This window comes from Tubulanus polymorphus, chromosome 10, assembly GCF_964204645.1.
Source record: "Tubulanus polymorphus chromosome 10, tnTubPoly1.2, whole genome shotgun sequence".
Classification (NCBI taxonomy): domain Eukaryota; kingdom Metazoa; phylum Nemertea; class Palaeonemertea; order Tubulaniformes; family Tubulanidae; genus Tubulanus; species Tubulanus polymorphus.
The window spans coordinates 8,326,388-8,347,104 of NC_134034.1; the positions used below are offsets into that span (position 1 = coordinate 8,326,388).

General features: G+C 37.5%; 1 protein-coding gene across 3 annotated transcripts; it reads left to right on the top strand.

The window, feature by feature from the left end:
• The first annotated feature begins 1,522 nt into the window (after positions 1 to 1,522).
• LOC141911673 (allene oxide synthase-lipoxygenase protein-like) lies at positions 1,523 to 19,437 on the top strand. Of its 3 annotated transcripts, none has more exons than XR_012620069.1 (17): positions 1,523 to 1,797; positions 2,086 to 2,347; positions 4,785 to 4,829; positions 4,935 to 5,069; positions 5,351 to 5,448; positions 6,592 to 6,724; positions 9,595 to 9,690; positions 9,897 to 9,993; positions 10,930 to 11,047; positions 11,122 to 11,214; positions 11,390 to 11,450; positions 11,533 to 11,638; positions 11,988 to 12,079; positions 12,564 to 12,737; positions 14,733 to 14,896; positions 16,418 to 16,616; positions 19,420 to 19,437. XR_012620069.1 is itself a non-coding variant. In XM_074802672.1 (16 exons), exons 1-16 carry the CDS (start codon positions 1,535 to 1,537, stop codon positions 16,530 to 16,532), a joined length of 2,052 nt encoding a protein of 683 aa, XP_074658773.1. In that variant the 5' UTR covers positions 1,523 to 1,534; the 3' UTR covers positions 16,533 to 16,847. The 3 variants fall into 3 exon arrangements, 1 of the variants encoding a protein (XP_074658773.1); XR_012620068.1 differs by lacking the exon at positions 19,420 to 19,437 and adding an exon at positions 16,736 to 16,839; XM_074802672.1 differs by lacking the exon at positions 19,420 to 19,437 and having other exon boundaries at positions 16,418 to 16,847.
• The last annotated feature ends 1,280 nt before the right edge of the window (positions 19,438 to 20,717 follow it).

Here is a 20,717-nt window from a genome sequence, read left to right on the forward strand (position 1 = left end):
TTTTAAGAAGCTGTTACTCAAAGGCAGACAATATGAGGCGCACTGCTTGTTTCTGAAGGCGCAAGAAGTTGACTACTACCGTATAAATGATGCACATTTTGGTGCACTCGGTTCTAATGCGTCTAAAATACCACTATCGGAAGACTACGACTTCGTAAAACCTAGCACCTTTAAGGATGGCATTCATGAAAAGATCAGCTCTTTTCCACCGTCCACTCCTATAGACTCTGGCCGTCCTAAAATCTCCATGACCCTGAAACTAGGTCACGGCTCATTCAGTAACGTTTATTTAGGAACATTTCGTGATCGCCCTGTAGCTTTGAAGTTATTTTTCAACAGGAATGTTAAATCGCAGCAGGTAGCTAAAGAAATCTACATTCACGCATATAAAATGAAACCATTACAGAAAGATATACCGGAGCTATACGGCGTTGCCTTTCTATCGAATTCTAGCGAATTTTTTCAATTCGCCATCGTCAGCGAATTAATATTCTGCCCTGAACTTGGTCAGTTCGGTCGGTCCTTACACACTTTACTAGAAGAAGATGGTAAAAGGTATAGGTGTCCTGGTCGGTTGTGCCCCTTGTTGAAAAAGTGCGACTGGTTACTTCTGACGATAGACCTCGTATCAGCCGTCAAACGAGTACATTCGATAGGTATCTCTTTAAATGACATCAAGCCAGATAACGTACTCCTGCGAGTTCGAAAAAGCGGCCACCTGCAGCCTGTTTTGATCGACTTCGGTTCTGCTACATCGGGTCACAGCCAAAACTTTTATTCACTTCGGGTTGCTTATAGCAAACGAGAAATATTCGCCAACAAATATCCGCACTTAGCACCTGAGGTATATGACGGCAGGCATTCTACGCGGGAATCGGATATATACTCACTGGGGAGAATACTGCTGCAAATTGTCCGCAAAATTGGTCTACCAATCTATGACGTTGCATCCAATTGTTTACACACCGATCCAAAAAGGCGTCCAACGGCCGAAGTCATTGAAGAAGTATTGCTGAAGAAAATGTAATTTCGTTCATTTTTCCGCGTTTTTCATGATATTCTCGGCGATTTATCTGTCGAAAACAGGAATTTGTATTACTTGTCAATTTGTATCAATTCGGCAAATTTATCCAGTATATAGCCTCCACAAAAAGCAAAGAAGGTGTGTTTCCATTTTACCCCAGTTAATCGCGTGACAAATTTTTCGCTTTCGTATTCGGAATCAAGTTCATCGGCAGACACTTTGATGGATTTAATTGATATCTGGTTTTCGCTTCATACTCGAGATATGGCAGACGGAAAGTTTCTATCAAAATCATATAAAATACTTTTAGGCAGCCAAGTAAATTTTCTTATTTTGGATTTAAAACTTGCAGAGACCCTGTAGTAGAAATCGATATCCTCCTAAGTTTTCGAATGGACTGGATACGAGGAAAAAGACACTGCCAGCATGTATATGATATGCGCATGTCACACCATATTTTTGTGCTAGCAAATCAGACGGGGAGATGCGGGCGCATTTATAGCTAGCTCTATGCTCTTGGTCAATAGTTGTGCGTCTACGATCGCAATGGGAAACAATATATCAACTTTGCTGTCCCCTGTGGTAATAAACGTAAAGACGGGGGATCGAAAGGGTGCAGGGACAGATTCTGATATTAAGGTTCGACTCCACGATGACAACGGCAAAGTGTTGCCCGAGGTTTTATTAGATAATTTATTCAGAAACGATTTGGAACGGAATACAACGGATAGTTTTCGAGTTCCACTTGATTTTCCAGATTCAGGACCCCTCACGTAAGTGAACAAAATATTCAGACAATTAGAAATACTTTCATTAAACTTTCTCACTTGAAAATCGTACCTGAGCTGAAATCCGTTCTGAAATGTTTTAGAAATGAATGGAATTGACCTCAGCTAGGGCTCCCTATATTGAAGTAACTGTGTCTGATGATGAATATCTTATTTTGTATGGATCAGTTTTATTCAAGCGCCAGAAGTTATGCATCTTTCTAATTCAAAATACAGAACATACGCACGTAGCTAAACCAGATCTACAAAACCTACGCTTTTATAATTATCTAGAACCATAGAGATTGTGAACGATTCGTTCGGCTTATTACCAGACTGGTACGTCGAAAAGATCGAGGTCAAACACAAGAAGATCAACGAAACATTCGTGTTTCCCATTTATCGTTGGATCAAACCAAATTGTCCATACGTGTTCCGATGCTTAGATACATCTCTACCACAGAACGATCCGCATATTGAACAACGACAGCGGGAGTTGAAAGAAAAACAAGCTGTATATAAATACACCGAGAAGGTTATTGGCGCACCAGTGCAGGTAATTAACGATAGCTTCCAATGTAACACCTTCACAAACGATTTCCTTTCTACAACTGGGCATTGTTTAGCGACCTCACACCCATTAAAATGTTTCAATCTACTATAGCCACGCTCTGAAATTCGAGTTTTTGCTCCCTCTTCATACTCAAAACGGAAATTGTTTCGAAGGTCGCAACACCATGCATCTATGAAAATCATTTGGGAATAAGCTTTTATGGGAGGGGAGGGGCTATACTAGTTAGGCTATTACCTCTCTAGCATTGGTGTGTTTCTCTTCGACTAATTTCCTTTCGTTATCGTTGATACAATTAAGGAAATCATTGTACAATTCCAAGGATTCGAAATACACTGGTTTGATCGTCGGCCCACAAGGGGCTAGTTAGTGTTGATAGCATATATGGCCCGAAGGTGGCCGCTTTCTATCCACATTTCAGCCTCTGATATGCCCTCCCATCAGCCACCGTAGTGCCACTACTAGAACCTCATATGCCCCGAAGGTGGCCGCTTTCTAACCACGTTTCAGCCACCGATTTGTCAACCTTAATTTGAATTACACCCGTGGTCGAATGACCACTGCATCACAACACCAGGATCCAGTTCCACAGTTCTTGGTGAAATTGATTTGTTCCATGTCTTACCCCTAGAGTCAAATTTTATCCGGGAATAGTGGTACTGGGTCCGGAATCCTTGCAATCCTTCAATTTACCATTGATATATTCTAATCGGGTGCATTTTATTTTCATTAAAATAGAAAAAACAAATTTATTCATTACAAAAATATAATTTCAGACTATATAAAAACAACCTGAGATTTTACTTACTGGGAATATGTGCATCAAGGTACTACGTATATAGAAAGTATTCAAATTTTTAAATTCCCATAGCTTCCCTGATTTGTTTATAGATTTTTCTGATTTCCTTACTTTTCCGATAAGTGGCCACACATACACATGTATTTGATCTGACGTTTCAAATTGTAGACTCAAAGTGTCAAATTGATACATTTTTGATATTTGTGAATTAATTTCTGTAACATTTTTGTTTTGAATAATTGGAATCAAAATCTCTACTGCATACATATAGAATGACTTATAACGTTATAAGAATTAAATTAGTCCTACATCAAATATATTCATTTGATCCAACGTCTTGAATCACCACTGAGACCCATTACCAGGGAAATTGAATATACTTGAAATGAATTTAGTATATTTAATTTTCCCGAATGTTTATTGGTATGAGTTTCAGTGTAGACCCAAAATTCATTCATGTATTTCAATTATTTGCTAAGCCTATTTCATGAAATTATTAGTGATCAAAAGTCCTTTAATAAGCTCGTGTTAGTTAATTCATTCTTTTGCTTCAACCGTGGCGATCTTTCGCATTCTAAAGCCAGTTTTGAACACGTTTTTCCAGTACAGCATCATTTACTGAAATGCATATCACGTTGCAACGCACAGCACCTAAAATAGCCAAAAGTCAATCAAATATCATTCAGGAAGGGTTAAAAGCATACACGAAGTTGCATGGAAGGCACAGGATTAGATTCTGGAATATTTGGCCCCTGGACAATTACCCCAAGTTTGAATGTTGAAGCCTTTTTTGCATTTTAATAATCAAGAGATATTTGGTCATATTTTGAAATTCAACTTAGGCATCCAGATACCACTATAGTCTGTAACAACATCCCATGTGGTCTATCGATTTGCTGAAACACTGTAGCCTATTTGAGGGAATTGAAGAACACTCGGACATGATGGATTAACTGCGTCCAATTCTTGGTATGCTATGTGGGCTTAAATGATTTCCATCAATAGAAAACAATCAGGATTCAATTGAAAGGTTAAAGAAATAATGTTCTAACCAAATCTACATTTTACAACTTTTTCGTTGTCTCTGATAGAAAACCTGCAATTCTTTCCGCCATTAAACCCAGCTACACTTCAATGGAAAACTATGATCAATCATCTTTTCTAGTATAATTCTAGAAAGCGTCTTTTGGGCATCTGCCCCACCATATGTGGACAAAAAATAAACCTGTAGTAAGATACACAGACAAAAATGAAAACATTTCAGAATTCTTCTATCATGACCGGGAAATACGATCACTACAAAATCAAGGAATTGCTTCACATCTGCGTGTATCACTACTTCAGCATAGTTGTGAGGGCTTACCACATTGTCTGAGTATTTCTTGTTCTTAAGCCTGATATTGTTTTCTAGCAGCTGCTCATGCGTTGAATAGGAAAAAAATCCTCGGGAAGCTTGTTGGAGCCCACCAATCCATCAGATTTTGTAAAATGTTTTAGTATTGATTGCAGCAATCGCGTTTGATGACGGATTGCTGCTCGGGTTTTCTTCAACTACTCAAAATCCTACGCATAGTTGTATCTTTATTCATTCACCAGTGTTGGTAATAATTATTGGTATTTTAGGTAGAAAACCTCCCGGAAGATGAAAAATTCAGCGAGAGACACACGGTTTGTGAAAGTTCATATAGTTTTATTCACAGTTTCGAAAAGTGTACTTATCTGTATACATGTATGAGACTGTGAATTTGACTGAATTTGATTCAATGTTTTCAGTTTGATATGATGTACGCTAAATTTGGATTGCTGGGTGAGCGATGTGTGTTGAAAATATTATCACTTGGTGAACGGTGGTCTACGCTCGATGACCTCACTGGGGTTTATCGCACCAGTGGTATGCCTGTACCAAAGGTAAGATAACGCATCGGAGGATTAGGTCTTTCAAATGAAATAAAATGTATTGCATTGATATTGACGCAAATCGTGCATAGAGCGTTTCGATGGTTTCGCACCGTTGAATGCCGCATTGAATTTCTTCGATATTTTGAATCCTAAAAATGCGTAGATGTGTATACAGTCCCATTTTTCGATGCAATTAAACAAATGTGCAGTATATATAATTCGTTGCGACAATGTAATGACATCACCAATTCGTCGTAATGTCATTAATGTTTCATCATATTTGTACGTAGGCGGCAAACTATTGGAAGGATGATGTCCGTTTTGCGGCTCAACGGTTGATTGGTTCAAATCCCAGTTTGATAAAACGCTGCAATGAAATACCATCTAAGTATGTTTACTATATTAATCTAACTATATGCTAGACGCCATTTTCACCTATGTATATCGAATACAATGGTCTAACAAACGTGAACGGTCAGGCATATTCTATTAACAGATACTTTCTTTTTCTATGATTAGATTACACGATGTTCTCGTGTTAAATTCATTTCTGCCATTATATGCATGTATGTTCCATTAATCACAAAACGTTGTATGAAGCTTTAACAATGAACTGTTAAACTAGTATACATCTTTCCGCCAGTAAAATCAAAAATGTTAGTTAATTCAAATAAAATGAAGCCGGTGCTATGTAATTATAATCGGAATCTCCAAACGGACGTAGGCCTAATACGCGACCGATTTATGAAGGCACAGATGTTGATGTTGGTTTTGACCGCGGAGAAATACAGGCTATTATCAGAATTAGCATAATAGCCACTAATCTGATATGTTAAAGGATTATGAAAAGCTATATGCAAATTTAAGATACGAAAAATCTAATATCACTCTCACTTGAGACGATCGTGGTAAAACTCACCTATTTGACAAGCGTTACAAATTATAACTGCCTGGAACAACAATGCTTAATTCTAAATCGTAATATTTTGAATTTGATCAGCTCATTGTTTTGTATATTTTTCATCAAATGTTTTTCAACTGTTATATAATCCATCGCTATCCATCTGTAAGTCTGTGGAAATAATCATCCCACCCCTCGTTTAAAATAATGATAAAACTGATAATAAAAATATAATAACAATAGAAATATCCATTTTAGAGTCCGTTAATATAATTAACGGACTCTAAAATGGACATCTTTATTGTTATTAATAGATAGTAGGCGAGACATGAAGTTATCAATGATACCGGGACCTTCCTTGGTGCTTGTGAGCAATAAAAAGACACTGGCCAGTGTGACACTGCTTTTAAGATGTCACGTAATGAAATGCAATATGAAATAAGAATCATATCGCATGGTCACAAACATCGCAATTATATGTTATTTGAAATAAATTATTACCCTAGTTGTTGATTATCTAAATGAGTTCTTCTTAAACAACATTGATATTATACGCATCGTATGGAAATTGTTTTCGCTTTGCAATACAAACGAGGCTATCTTGAAGCTAAAAAACGATGATTTTTCCAGTTTTGCCGTAACCGAAGAAATGGTTTCACCAATAATCGAAGGATCTACGCTTTCTGGTCTTATCGATGCGAAGAGATTGTATATAATCGATTTAAAGATTCTAGAAGGCATAAAATGTTCAGATGAACGAATTGTAAGTTTGGGCAAATCCGTACATATAAACTTATACATTCTATACATTTTTGTAGATACAAAATGTGTGAACAGTATATTTGCCGAATATCCATCACCAAAACGATCTTTTCCAATGTATATAAAATACGATTAGATACGGAGCAATCGCGGAAGTTCATGAGCTGACGGTCGCTAGTGTCGTGTGTTATATAAATAAAGAATTGCCCGTTGTTATTGTATACGCGTATGGTGGCGAATTCAGAGCTTATTGTTGTATTGATTCTTTAATCCATAGGCCTATATAAAACAGTTTCTATTGAAACTACAAAATTCATGCAAACGGTATAAACATTTTTCATACTTCCTGGCTACGGTGGAATATACTAGATTCTCTTACTTACTATTGCAGGGGCTGATTTTGGGCATGATAAAAATAAACATTAGAGCCACAATCTCTACAAGTTATAAAATAATTTTGATGGCCTTAGAACGAAATATGTATTTGAAGGTATCGTTAATTGATACCCACACTGCGGAGCTCATAGATATTGAATCAAAACTTTTGTTTTAGGAGCGAAAACTATCGCAACAATCTGGGGACCTCGGTGAACTGCCGCATAAAAACATAGCGCGTCATGTAGGCCCGTATATACATTGTGCCACCGCATACTGCGCGAAAATGTGTTCAGGAAGTATAATTAGTCTGGTGCATTTTGCTGTTCGGCTAATATCTGTCGCGATTTTGTTGCGCAAGGGTTTTTGATCGTTGTCATGTTTTATTCTCCGGGTGCGACCAATACTCTAAAAAATTGTCCTGAGAAAAGACCGTGTACTGTTCAATGACGCATACCGACGTGTTACCGCATTCCTCATCGGTAACCACATGTACTTGATACGTGTATGTTGATATTCATTACATGTTTAAAGAAATTTGCTATAGATAGAGCCGTTTCATGTGAAACACGAAACGGCTCTATCGGCGATAAGAAAGCGTACCCGTTCTTAAAATCTAAAAAAGTATACGAGTTTGAATTTATTTCTTTACAAGTTACGAAATCCGGCCAATTATATTCCATCACAAGTGAAAGTAAACATGCCCGAACAATAAAGAAGTTTCCAGTTTCTAGGCGCCATTTTGTGGCGGCACCTCGAGGTCCCCATTGTTGTTGCGATGATGTGCGCTCATTTTTAAAACATAAGTTTAGATTGAATTTCATATAGTTCTGCAGTCCCTTGCTCGGTGAACTTAGGTTATACAGCATTTTAAAGGAAATGAAATGCAGATATTTGCTGGCGATTCTTGGAATTTTGGAACGCAACAATTGGGAACAGTGACGATGTGAAACCAAGGACCGCATATCTTAACCGTGCGTAAGAGAAACCGCAATATCTACTTATTTTGAAATATCTAAGTATCTCTTGAAGCTATATTTCCTATTTTCACAGAGGTTAAAGAGGGTTATTTGCAGTTTAAGCCTGCGTTAAAATCTTTTGAATATCTTTCCTGACGACTGATCTGTACCCGCTTGAGTTTGAGATTACGCGCAAAAGGGGTCTCCCACTGTGCATTGCAATTTCACTGAACATTGAGATTTGCGACAAGAAATTTTTAAATGCAATTTGATTTCTTCACATTTTCCATGGGGATATTTTGAGATGATAATCCATATCTTGTTTGTACCGTATTTTGGCGGGGGCAATTCGTTAGGCTGGTTTCGGGATCCGGTTTGTCCCGCTATTGAAGTTTGAACGGCCCAGTTGAGGAATTGTCGTATAGCCTACAGCCCGTCCAGCCTAGCGCCGATTTTGTGTTTGGTGAAATCAAACGTTTTAGAGTGGATGGTGAAATGTGCCAGTCAATTTAAACGCTTAGGACATATTTAACACATATCGCTCTCTGGTAATCCCTCATTCTGGAATCATACGATGAATTTACTGAATCTCAACCTTCTTGCTGGAAAACATCGACTAGAAAACCTTACTGATATAAAATTCCAATATAATATTCATATCTGTCCCCCATTTGATATTCTGTTTTAGGGGGTCAACGTCCAGTTTGGCATCTTTCAGCTGCGCCGCATATTCAAAAATATATAAAAACTTAGATTTTTTTTCTAGTGTCCAACCATGAGTGGTACATTCGGTTGAAACGCAAATTAGGTTCTCAACTAGGCCACATTTGCAACCAACACATAAAGTCCCCACTCTTACAAGAAATCCTTTAATTTCCCAACGCTACAAAACTCGAATTCATCAAAGCACTCAAAGTCCATTTTTAAGCATACGAAAAATAAAGGTAATATATAACCATCAGAAGCAATATAAATAATTGCAAACCAGTATAAGATTTTATTTTTGCGATTTCTTTTCACAAATCTCAATGTTCAGTGAAATGGCGGTGCGCAGTGGGAGACCCCTTATGCACGTAATCTCAAACTCAAGCGGGTACAGATCAGTCGTCAGGAAAGATGTTCAAAAAAATTCGACGCAAGCTTAAACTACAAATAACCCTCTTTAACCTCTGTGAAAATGGGAAATATAGCTTTAAGAGATACTTAGATATTTTGAAATTAATAAATATTACGATTTCTTTTACGCGCGGTTAAGATATGCGGTCCTTGGTTTCATATCGTCACTGATCTCAATTGTTGCGTTCAAAAATTCCAAGAATCGCCAGCAATTATCTGCATTTCATTTCCTTCAACATGGCGTATCAATTAATTTCGTAGACCAAGGGACTGCAGAACTATATGGTATTCAATCTAAACTTATGTTTTAAAAATGAACGCAAATTATCGCAACAATGGGGACCTCGAGGGACCGCCACAAAATGGCGCCTAGAAACTGGAAACTTCTTTATTCAATTATCATTTCATTGTTTTATCGCAGCTATGCGCTCCACTGGCTTTGTTTTTTGTCAATGAGTCAGGGAAGTTGATGCCGCTTGCCATACAACTACACCAGACACCAAGTGAAACAAACCCTGTACGTATCTATATGTTATTATCTATTTTCTATCTGACCGATGTGTATTCAGAGAAGACGATTTGTTTGTGTTCGAAAGAGAACGATAGTCAAAATGACGACGTTTTAACGTACAATATATTATAGATTGAACGAATTTAGATGCTAATTGATTACTTCAAATTTGACGTTGATCGACCATCTGATAGATCTATTTTGTATTTCAGGTTTTCCTTCCGACGGATGACACCAATGTTTGGCTGCTCGCTAAAATGTGGTACAATAATGCCGACTTGTCGCATCACCAGGCACTTACACATTTAGGTGAACTATTCGTCTCACTTTTCTGCCTTTATATACTGAATCCTGAAGTGTTAACGTGTTTCTGTAAATAGCTTCCACGGAACTAATAATTGTGAATAATTCAGTGAGGCTACCTGCCCTTCATAACCTTTGTGAAATGACTACACTATGCAAAGAACGACTGACGGTTTATTGATAAGATATATTTTGTATATGTATTTGTTGGTTCCGTTACGAGCGATTTGGTGCGATTCGGTATACGAAGTTTGTAAGAAGTAGTTACTATATATAGACTATTTTTCTTTTTTGTTCCAATTACAGCGATCTAATATCATCAGTCGAGAGAGAGAGAAACAAAGAATTCTCATATATAAACCTCACAATAATTATACAATGTATCTATAAGATATAATATCGATTTGATAATATTTTTGATTGTATTTCTATAAAAAAAGCCCAGTTTATTCTAGACTATTGGAATTCAAAACCCCGACAAAATTGACATTTAATTTCTATATAAATAGATGATAACATTCTACGAAATAGATATCACGTTTCACAAAGAATAGAAAATGTACAATGAATTGAATCACCCAAATTGGAACTCGGTATTGAAAAATATAGAATCCTATAGCTCTCCCACATCTTTTAGAATCACTGTTAGAAATCAACGCACTATGTTTGAATTAAAGTAAAAGTATTAGCGGTATGAATTCCATGTAATCTATCCATGCGATGCATTCGATGTTGAAAGTTTATGTCCTGTAACTTGTATGTAGGGTATACACGAGAATAAATGTGAGTGCGCGGGTGTCCTTACGGTTTTAAGTTAACTTCACCACTCGCCCAGCGTCTAATCTAACAAAATTTTGTATTTCCTTTCTTCCTCTATTGCAAATTAATCTGAAGAAAAATACGCACTGTACTATTGTCTCATTTCGGGCCTTTCTATTTCAGGTTTCAGTCACCTTGTTATGGAAAGCATCGCAGTCTGTAGTCATAGGAATATTTCCCCTTCTCATCCAATATTCAAATTACTGGCTCCTCATTATCTCAATATTATGGCAATAAACAGGTAACTCCTCCCTCCCCTCTTGCTCCCATCTCCCTCTCCCTGTGCTAATGAAATTTCAATTGCATTATGTATAGCTTGGCGCTGCAAAGGCTCGTCTCCCCTGGAGGTTGGATTGATAAAACGATGACCATAGGACGAATTGGTTTATTTGAAATTATTGTCAAAGCGTAAGTAGCTTCACAAATCCAGAAAACTCAAGCATCTCAGCGAAAACAATGCATTATACCATGGACGTGTAAACTAGATACGTCCATGATTTTACCAATACAGCTACCAATGAGTCATTTTACCATTTTTGCTGATTTTATAGTGGGATTTCTCTTGTTTCTTCAATATTTTCAGGTGGTCGAACTGGCGACTTGACATTCATGGTGATTTACCGAATGAGCTTAAGATGCGGGAAGTAAGATAACTTACAATAATTACGAAGATTCTATTGAAATGTGAACTTATCGACTCTACTGGTGATCATGAATCGTTTTCAGGTTGAGGATGCCAAATACCTACCAAATTATCACTATCGGGAAGATGCATTACTGTGCTATGAAGCTATAAAAGAATACGTTACAGAAATCATCGACGTTTACTACGGTACGAGTCTATATTACACGGCTTTCTCTCAATCATTTCAATGTTTTCATATTCAGCCGTTTCAAGAGCCGATTTCTAGTTCGTTGGCCGATAAGTCTGATGTGTATATGGATTAGATGATACATTTTGGTTATTTTATGTTTATCAATGTTTGTGCATGTATGAAAGTATCATTCCGTTAGCATGCTAACGAAACTAGCCCTCTTACCACTCTGATATTACTATGATTTTGTTTCTGTAGTCGTTTGCTTTGATATGGGTTTTTTTCCGAAATTGCTATTGAATATTCAATTGCTATTAAAATGGATGAGTTTTGTCATGATTGTAATGACTTTAATTTATTTCAAAGACGATGATGAAATACTGAAAAGGGACAGAGAAATTCAAAATTGGGCAGAAGAAATGTCAAAACCGGTTCCTGATGGAGGCTGCGGTATTAAGGTATTTAAGATTTAAATCAATTCAGCAAGGACTGATAACTAGTGTAGCCGATTAAATTTACACGAATAATCACGATCCAAACACTCTACTCTATATGCCCGCAGCCAGATAGCACGAACCCCTGAAATTGTTCTATCTAATTGCCTTTTTTAAGATTGGCTCATAATTACAAAATAGATTTCCAATAGGGTAGATTATAGACAACGGCTGCATGAGTGGCTTCTTGTTGAAAATGTGGGATGCTTCTAAAATATAATTAACACGTGACTATACTATGTGTGCTATCTTATTTGAGATTTTTTGTTGTTTCCAACGTAAAAAATTGCCATTTTGATGAGATTTGGTCAATGTTTGGTCAACCCTTGAGAAATCCTAACTACGGGCCTTCGCCGGCGTGTGCCTTCTAATGAACTTATAGACACTTTCCACGTTGTGGTTGAATTTATTCAACATTATTTTAATTGAACTGATGTGTGTTTTCTAGGGAGTACCGGGCGAGGGACGTATGGAGAAGAAAGGTGACTTGATATCTGTATGCACATCCGTAATATATATCTGCAGTGTGGGTCACGCTGCAGCCAACTTTAACCAGTACGAGGACTACGCATTTCCACCGTACTATCCAGCTTGTCTTCACGGCAAACCACCGACTAGCAAGGTATGTACATAAGTAAAAGTGTAAGCACGTATGGTTCAAATGTACATCTTTCTAGTACCAAAATGATCATTCACGCGATACACAAGTTCTGTACATGTGTTTTGAAGATAGGGACAATTCGTTTACTCGTTTTTCATGGAAATGTAACATTCGTAAGGTTTACATGCCGAAGGTGCCTCGTTTTAGTGAGCGTTCTCGTTGGGAAAATTTGAGAAAGTAGATGAAAATAGGATCAATTCACTATCATAGTGGTTTAAAACAGAAATCGGTGCAATTACGCCATACAAAAATTGTTTCCTTTTTGCATCGCGCAGAAACGAAAAATCACCGCGCTAAAACGAGTGCAGCTAAATGAATTCGTTTCTGCGATATTCGTGCATTTTTCGGATCAAGTTAGAAGTCTGGCAATATAGTCCCTCGTTGTGGAAGCTTAAGATAAAATTACATACCACGATCCCAGCACCTCTGTACAGTGAAATATTAGGAACCGAACGCCCCACGATCCCAGCACCTCTGTACAGGGGAATATTAGGAAATGAATATTTTAAAAACAACTGAACTGGTTAAACAATGACTGCAATGTATGTATGTAGGTTTGTAGGATTGGCGGAGTGTCGGTATGTCGGGATTGCTGTATGTCGGGAGTGCCGGTTATGTCAGGAGTGCCGGTATGTCACGAGTGCTGGAATTTCGGTATCTCGGAAGTGCCGGTATATCGGGAGTGTCGGTAGTGCCTATATGTCGGGATTACCGGTATGTCAGGAGTGCCGGTGTGTCGGGATTCCCGGTATGTCGGGATTGTCGGAATGTCGGGATTGCCGGAATGTCGGTCACTGTACTATTGACGAGGGTCCACAGTAGCGTAACAAGAGATACATCCATGTTAGTTGTCGAATGAACACTATAATCCGTGTATACTGTAGATAAATGAAGAAATCCCACACTTCGAATTTGAAATTATACGATCAAATTTATTATAATGAAACCACAACGTTTCGGCTAACAAAGCATATAAACTCACAGGATCTAAAATAGAAGCAGTGTGTCAAAACTTAAGATAAACAGACTAAGCAATAAAACATCAAAGGGTACCGTAGAAACCACGGCAATTCTAAACAGTTCAGAGTAAAAGCAAATTATGTAACTAAGTGAAGTGGACTGAAGAGGGTGGCGATAACAGAGTGACACATAGTGACATCAACCCAAATCTAATAAAGAGTTGATGTGTCTGGATAATAATTGGTTATGTGGAGAAAAACCAGTATTTAAATTAGTAGATAAATTGGATTTCAAAAGTTTACATATAAGGGCTGATTCCACTATGTGTCTCTTATGAATATCTTTACAAGGATAAATAAGGTTCGAATTCTGAAAGTCAAATTGGTGATTGGTTGTAAAGACATGATTCGCTTTTCCACTCTCAGGCTTTTGGTTGCGGATATCTATTTTGTGTTGTTTAATACGCTGACTAAGATTACGTCCCGTTTCGCCAATGTACGGGGATACATCCATGTATAGAGTTAAAATGAACATTAAAAACAGTCAACTCCTCTTCATCCGGATCCCATATCCGGGTTTTTACTTACGATATGAAATTGGCCGGGCGTACGTCAGCGAGCTATTCAGTTAAGTTAAAAATCGAAATTTCTCTGTTTAGAAGTAGGAATTTAGAATTTAAAATTCGATAGTTCTGGGACATATTTCCTACTTAACAAATTGGGACATTTTCACTGGGGACATTAACCCTTTCCTATATTTTGGACAAAGGGAGCATTAAAAAGGGCTGAAACTGTAAACTAGTGTATTACACTAAAGTGAAAGGAATACTGCAGTCAATTCATGTATATCAGTGTATTACCAATAATAATGATTTAACATTACATGTAACTGAAATTGTAATGGAAAATGAAGATGATGATATGAAAAGAATTATAGAATTAGATAGACTTTAGATTTGCTCTCGTGGAAGAATATCTATTATCTCTTATCTTCTAGGCAGCCGTTACCGAGAAAGATATCATTAACGTCCTGCCGACTAGAGACCAAACTTTGGATACAATGGTGGTAACTAAAATGCTCAGTAAAAGAGCTACTCAACCACTCGGTCATTTCGAATTGACGTATGCTCACGATCCAAAAGCACTTCAAGCAATCAAAAGGTACTAGAATTGTCAAATCACATATCAGAAGCATTTAAGCAGGGAATACTGATGGAACTGGGAAGAAGCTGATCAATTTTTGAAGGGGAATTTCGAAGACGCCAAAATCAACACTGGATATATATATATATATATATATATATATATATATATATATATATATATATATATATATATATATATATATATATATATATATATATATATATATATATATATATATATATATATATATATATATATTTCAATATGTTAGATTAGGTTTTTAAAGTTGTTGGTAAAATTGGTTTGTTGCACTTTTGTTTCACCTGGTGCCAGTGTTGGTTGTGTTGATAACGTGGTCAACATACAGTCGTAGTCGCAAGGCTGTATAGTCAGGAATTTCTTTAGAAAGGGCACATTCACCGATAATAGTCATGAAAATCACGTAAAGGGCAGAATGATAATATAAGCAAAAATGGAATGTGCCCAGAATTGATTTCCAAAAAATCTAAAGAGTATTCATATTCGGTAAGTGCTCTTTAAAGGTACGACTCTAATTATCTCAGATTACGATTAGTCTCGGTATCACAATTAGGTTAATCATGGAAATCAGATTTGCCCTTTGATCTGAACTTGAAATGAACTTGAAAAGCGTCTGTATATTTTCGATAGGGCGCCTTTCAAAATTTCTTTTACAACGACGAAAGCGAGCACCGCAGTTGAGAAGCCACCCGGGTGGTTCAGGGGCTCTCTCCATGGAAATCCTTTTAAATTTGAAGCCCTACGGGGCGTGAAAAAAGCAAAAAATCACACTGCACTGAAATGGTGAATGGTGACCAATAATGTTCATATTGGCCGCCATATTACAATATAAAACTGTCGATGTACGATCGATAAGGTAAACGTCTACTGAGTTGTAGCCAAATTAAACGCTGAAACCGAGAAGAAAAGCTCATAAACATGCTAGGAATAATCTGATGGTGGTAACGAAAAAATATATGTGGAAATGAATGTAACGACGAAAGATGGTTATTTTGATACCGAACCTTTTTTACGTAATTTCGCTACTTAATAAAAGTCTGGCATGCAGGTGGAGTGCAACTACTTAAATCTGTGTTCTGATAACCCAACCCTGAGCATGGGCAGTTGAATAATGAACTGTATATAATTTGTGAATTGGGTACTGATGCATATTTTACAACCGCAACCAATGGTTAGGTTGTAGCTGAATGTATGGTGAGTTAAGGTAAAATGTGATTTTGCAATCATGGTCAACGAGCAAAGAATGAATTATAAACGAAGACTTTCCATATTTTTTCGGTATTGATGCATATTTTGTAATCAATTGCAAACTCGTAACTCGTAACATGTTCTATGATTTTGGTGAGTTTCAGGGTCATTGGTTTCGGTTTTTGTTCACCAAGGGTGTAGAACATAGTAATTTTCAGATTGTTGTACGTTTCACCACTTCCCAAGTGGGCATGGGGTCCCTGGACCAGTAGTTACGTGTGCGCCAACTGAATGCATGTTTATTTCTAGGTTTCAGGATAACCTTCGCGTGATAAGTGCAACCATCCGAAATCTAAACGATGATCGTGAAATCAAGTACACCACTTTAGATCCTGCGGAAGTGCCGAATTCAATCAGCATCTAGCTAAAACTTCTACTGTGGATGGCCACATGAAACGTCGTTTGTGACCACATTCATGTGATGCCGTAAATGGAATTTATACAAGAAGTATGAACATTGCTATTGTGAATGAAAGACATCGTACAATTGAAAATTAACGAAAAGATATAAAAGTATACAGTTCTAATACAAAACTAAAGCTGGTATTTTGCGATCAATTTCAACAGGCTGTATTGAAATCTCATACACAACTTGGAATTCCTGGAAAGATTTCCTTATCGCTGGTTTCTCATCCAACCACTAGCACCATGAGGAGAGAATCCCACAATGATAATAAAAAGTCCGAAAATGAAACTTCGAGATAGTAGTTTATTTCAACGTTTCGACTATATCCTAATAGTCATCTTCGAATAAAAAGTCCGAAAATGAAACTTCGAGATAGTAGTTTATTTCAACGTTTCGACTATATCCTAATAGTCATCTTCGAAGATGACTATTAGGATATAGTCGAAATATACGAATACGAATACGAATACGAATACGAATACGAATACGAATATTTATTTACACTCCAACCATTTCCATGTTATATGGAGGAAAACAGTATTTACAATAATTACATAAACAGTAATAAAAGCTACAAAACTTAATTAACTGGTCTCACACTTATGTACAAAATATACTATTTACTATTTACAATACATATATTTACAATACATACACTACCGGAGGGATTTATATACATGTAGACCTATTTTGATGAATTTAGCCATATTTAAAACGTAATGTTGAACACGGCCTCTACCGGTATATAGATTAACACGCTAACCCCAAATTTTATCTTCATTTTGTCATCGGATTTAGCAAACTCTTGAGATTTATTGGTCAGACTCTGGAAATGGTACTTAATATTTGATACACAGGCGACGCTTTTATTCCGCGGGAATCATTGACATAAGCCGCGATCACACGAGCATATTTGGCCCGAGCAGAAAGGTCGGACCAGGCCCGAGCCCAATTTAAGCACCAGACAAATGTTTGCGTTTGAATTGCAACTGGCACCGGAAATGATCCACTTCGCTTTGTTTGAGCATTGTTTAGTATGGAGAGAATGGTTTGCGCTCTCTAATTAGGCACGGGCCAAATTTGGCCGAGCCTGATCCGTGACAATTTGGACCGGGCCAAATCGTCTCCGGTGATCGCGGCTTTAATCACGCTAGTCACTGCGAACTGAAAGAGTGAGGAACAGTTTACCCCGCCCCAGTTACAACTGTTACACTACACATTCGAAACAATAGGGAAGTCCCCAGTTACCAGGCGCCATATTGAGGCATTGTTGGACAGATGTTAACAGTTTTTAAACTAAAACCTGTGGCGCGATTAATTGTCGTCCATCCCCCTATTGGTACAAAATGTAAACTTATTTCATTTTTCTCGGCCTGCAACCTTCGAACACAGTTACGTTTAAAAAAGATACGTTACTTTTAGGAAGTTGCCTCAGAGAATCGTTAATTTTGTGTCATCGGTTGTAACTTGATAATTCTTTGCGATGCAATGTCTAATTTTTCACTGAAGATTGTAGCTGAGGATCTTGTCGATACTGCATTCGTAAAAATATCCTCATAGAAACGCGCGTGGCTATGTAGTTGAGTCAAGCGCAAAGCGCGCGCCAGTGGTTGACCGTCGATTTTCTGCAATTACACAACGCTATTTTCATGGAGATTTGTCAAATGTTAAGGATCTGTTTGGATTCGCAAATCATCGTTTGATTGCTTCCTTGTTGAAGTGAGGGTACTTGCTGTCTATCCAAGGTCATAAGATTTGCGACGATGTTTGACGTTCGCACAGACCGATTGTTTTTGTTGAAATGCTGCATCTTTGCATTTAAGTGGTGTCACCTAGACTCGGTTATCCTCTATTTATATTGATATGATATCATATTGATGTTGTCGGCTTTATCGCCGATTAGTGGCAACTAGCGGCCTACGAGAGGCCGCCAGTTGCTGCTCTATCGGTTCGACATAAGCCGGCTTGTGACGGCAACCCGACGCCTACGGACTCGTCGCAAGCCGAATCCGGCTAGTTGCCCATGTTCTCCTCCGGCCTACGGTAGGCGTACAGTTGCTTTCATAAGCTCATCTGCGACGCGACGGTACTGAGCGCAAGGGTTCCAGCCAATAAGAGACCGTATATACATAGTACAAATTATGACCGCTAGTTAGCGTCATTCGTAATTAGTCATAAACTTTCAAATTGAAGTATTTCGAAACGTAAACCAAACCTACAGCACGGCAGATGACTGGACCGAAGATCTAGAAGCGAAATTGGTAAAATTATGGTGAGAGCGGCCATCTTTATATGATCTCGCTAGCACATTGTATTCAAAACAGAATGAGAAAGATAAAGATCTTAAAGAAATAGCTTTTCTAATAGAAAAATATTTCCCAATAATTCAATAGAAATCTAATTTATCCTCAAAATGCTTAACACGTGACCATCCGAGCCGTTGCTGTTGCCAGTAATCATAATAGCTTTCCAATAGAAATATATTTCCCAATAATTCAAAATAATCACAGGCACTTGAATATGGGCTTTGACGTTGTTGGTGCGGTAAAAATGATAAAATTTACCGTAATCTACGATAAAAACACCACCGGGGTTGCCATCATAATCATCCATGATGCAACTGTTTTAACCATGATCCAATAGCCACCCGTCATTCAACTATACTATATAGAAAGGTTGGAAACAAATATGGGGACAGATGACGTCACAGCACTCCCGAAGAGGCGTCGCGAATTTTTAAAAATCAATTTTGTTGCCAGTTAAAATCTTAAACGGAGCTAAAACAGTGTCAATGTTTCCAAAAAATCATCTACAATTGAAATAATGGGCGCTCCTTATATTTCAGAATTAAAATTGACACGACGGCAATCGTCGGCAGTGTTCGGCTGTCCCGATAATTGCGGGTAGATTTAAGCATTACGGAGATAGGAGCGTTTCCAGCCTTTCTGTATAGTATAGTTAAACGACGGCAACGCGTTGCATCATGGGTAAATTCATAATGAAATATGGCAGATTATCGATCGAAGTCAGGATTAAAATATCGCTGGTGAATTATAAATATTTATCCATTATCAAAGCCCATATTCAAGAGCCTGTGAAATAATTCAAATTTATCCACAAAATGCTTATCACGTGACCATTTGAGCCGTTGCAGTTGCTGGTAATCGCAACCAACATAAGCAGGGAAGCAACTGAGAGGATGTCATATCCCGATAGTCGGCCTCAGTTGCTGCGAATCGGAGCGCAGTCGACGAAAATGTATGAAAATGTAGATCGCGATGAGTTACCTAAAATATCTGTTCAATGTGGTCATATTTATTGTAGTAGTGAAAATTGTATCATCCGGATGGTATAGAATTGTATTATTTAAAAATCTGCATCGAATCACACCGATTCGCCAAACGAAAATTACCGAAATGTTAAATATCGATCCGGGAAATTGGGAAGTAATTTTATGATAAACATATTGATAATCGGTAAAGTGATATGCATTGTAAATTGTTACGCAACTGTTCCGGCAACAGCTTCAAAGTTAGTATTTTTGAGGATGAAAAGTTTTCCAAACAGTAAAAAGTCATTTCCTAATGAGTAATAACAGTTTATTGACATGATCTGTGTGTTCTTTAATCGTATATTTGAAAAACTAAACGACATTTGGCCGCCAAGAACACATATCCAAGACTTCTGCGATTGGGGTGGACAACAAACCGCAATTTGTCACACTTATGATCAGGAATTCAGTAACAACCAAAATTTTAGATAAAGGCTCATCTCATCTCCACTGTAAAATCAAAGCGCAACGACCCTCATGAAATCAGCAATGATTCCAAAATGGCTCATCGTTTATGTTAAAAATATGTAAATAAGTGGCTTGTAATTGATTAAACACTTTGTTTTTAATGAGCTTATAATTTCTCACTTGTAATTGTATAAGTGATGTATATGAATCTGTAGTTTAATCATTTGATTTAATTGTCCGTATTTCACCTGATGAGGGGGATATGCTACCAGAAATGCTCGCTGTCAATAAACTGTTCATCTCATCAGAAGGTTTGTATTGTTATAGCTTCTATGGTGAATGGGATCTTATCGTTGTGTACAAAATCACTACAATGTAGCACAAGGGTGTGCCCGCACCAAAAC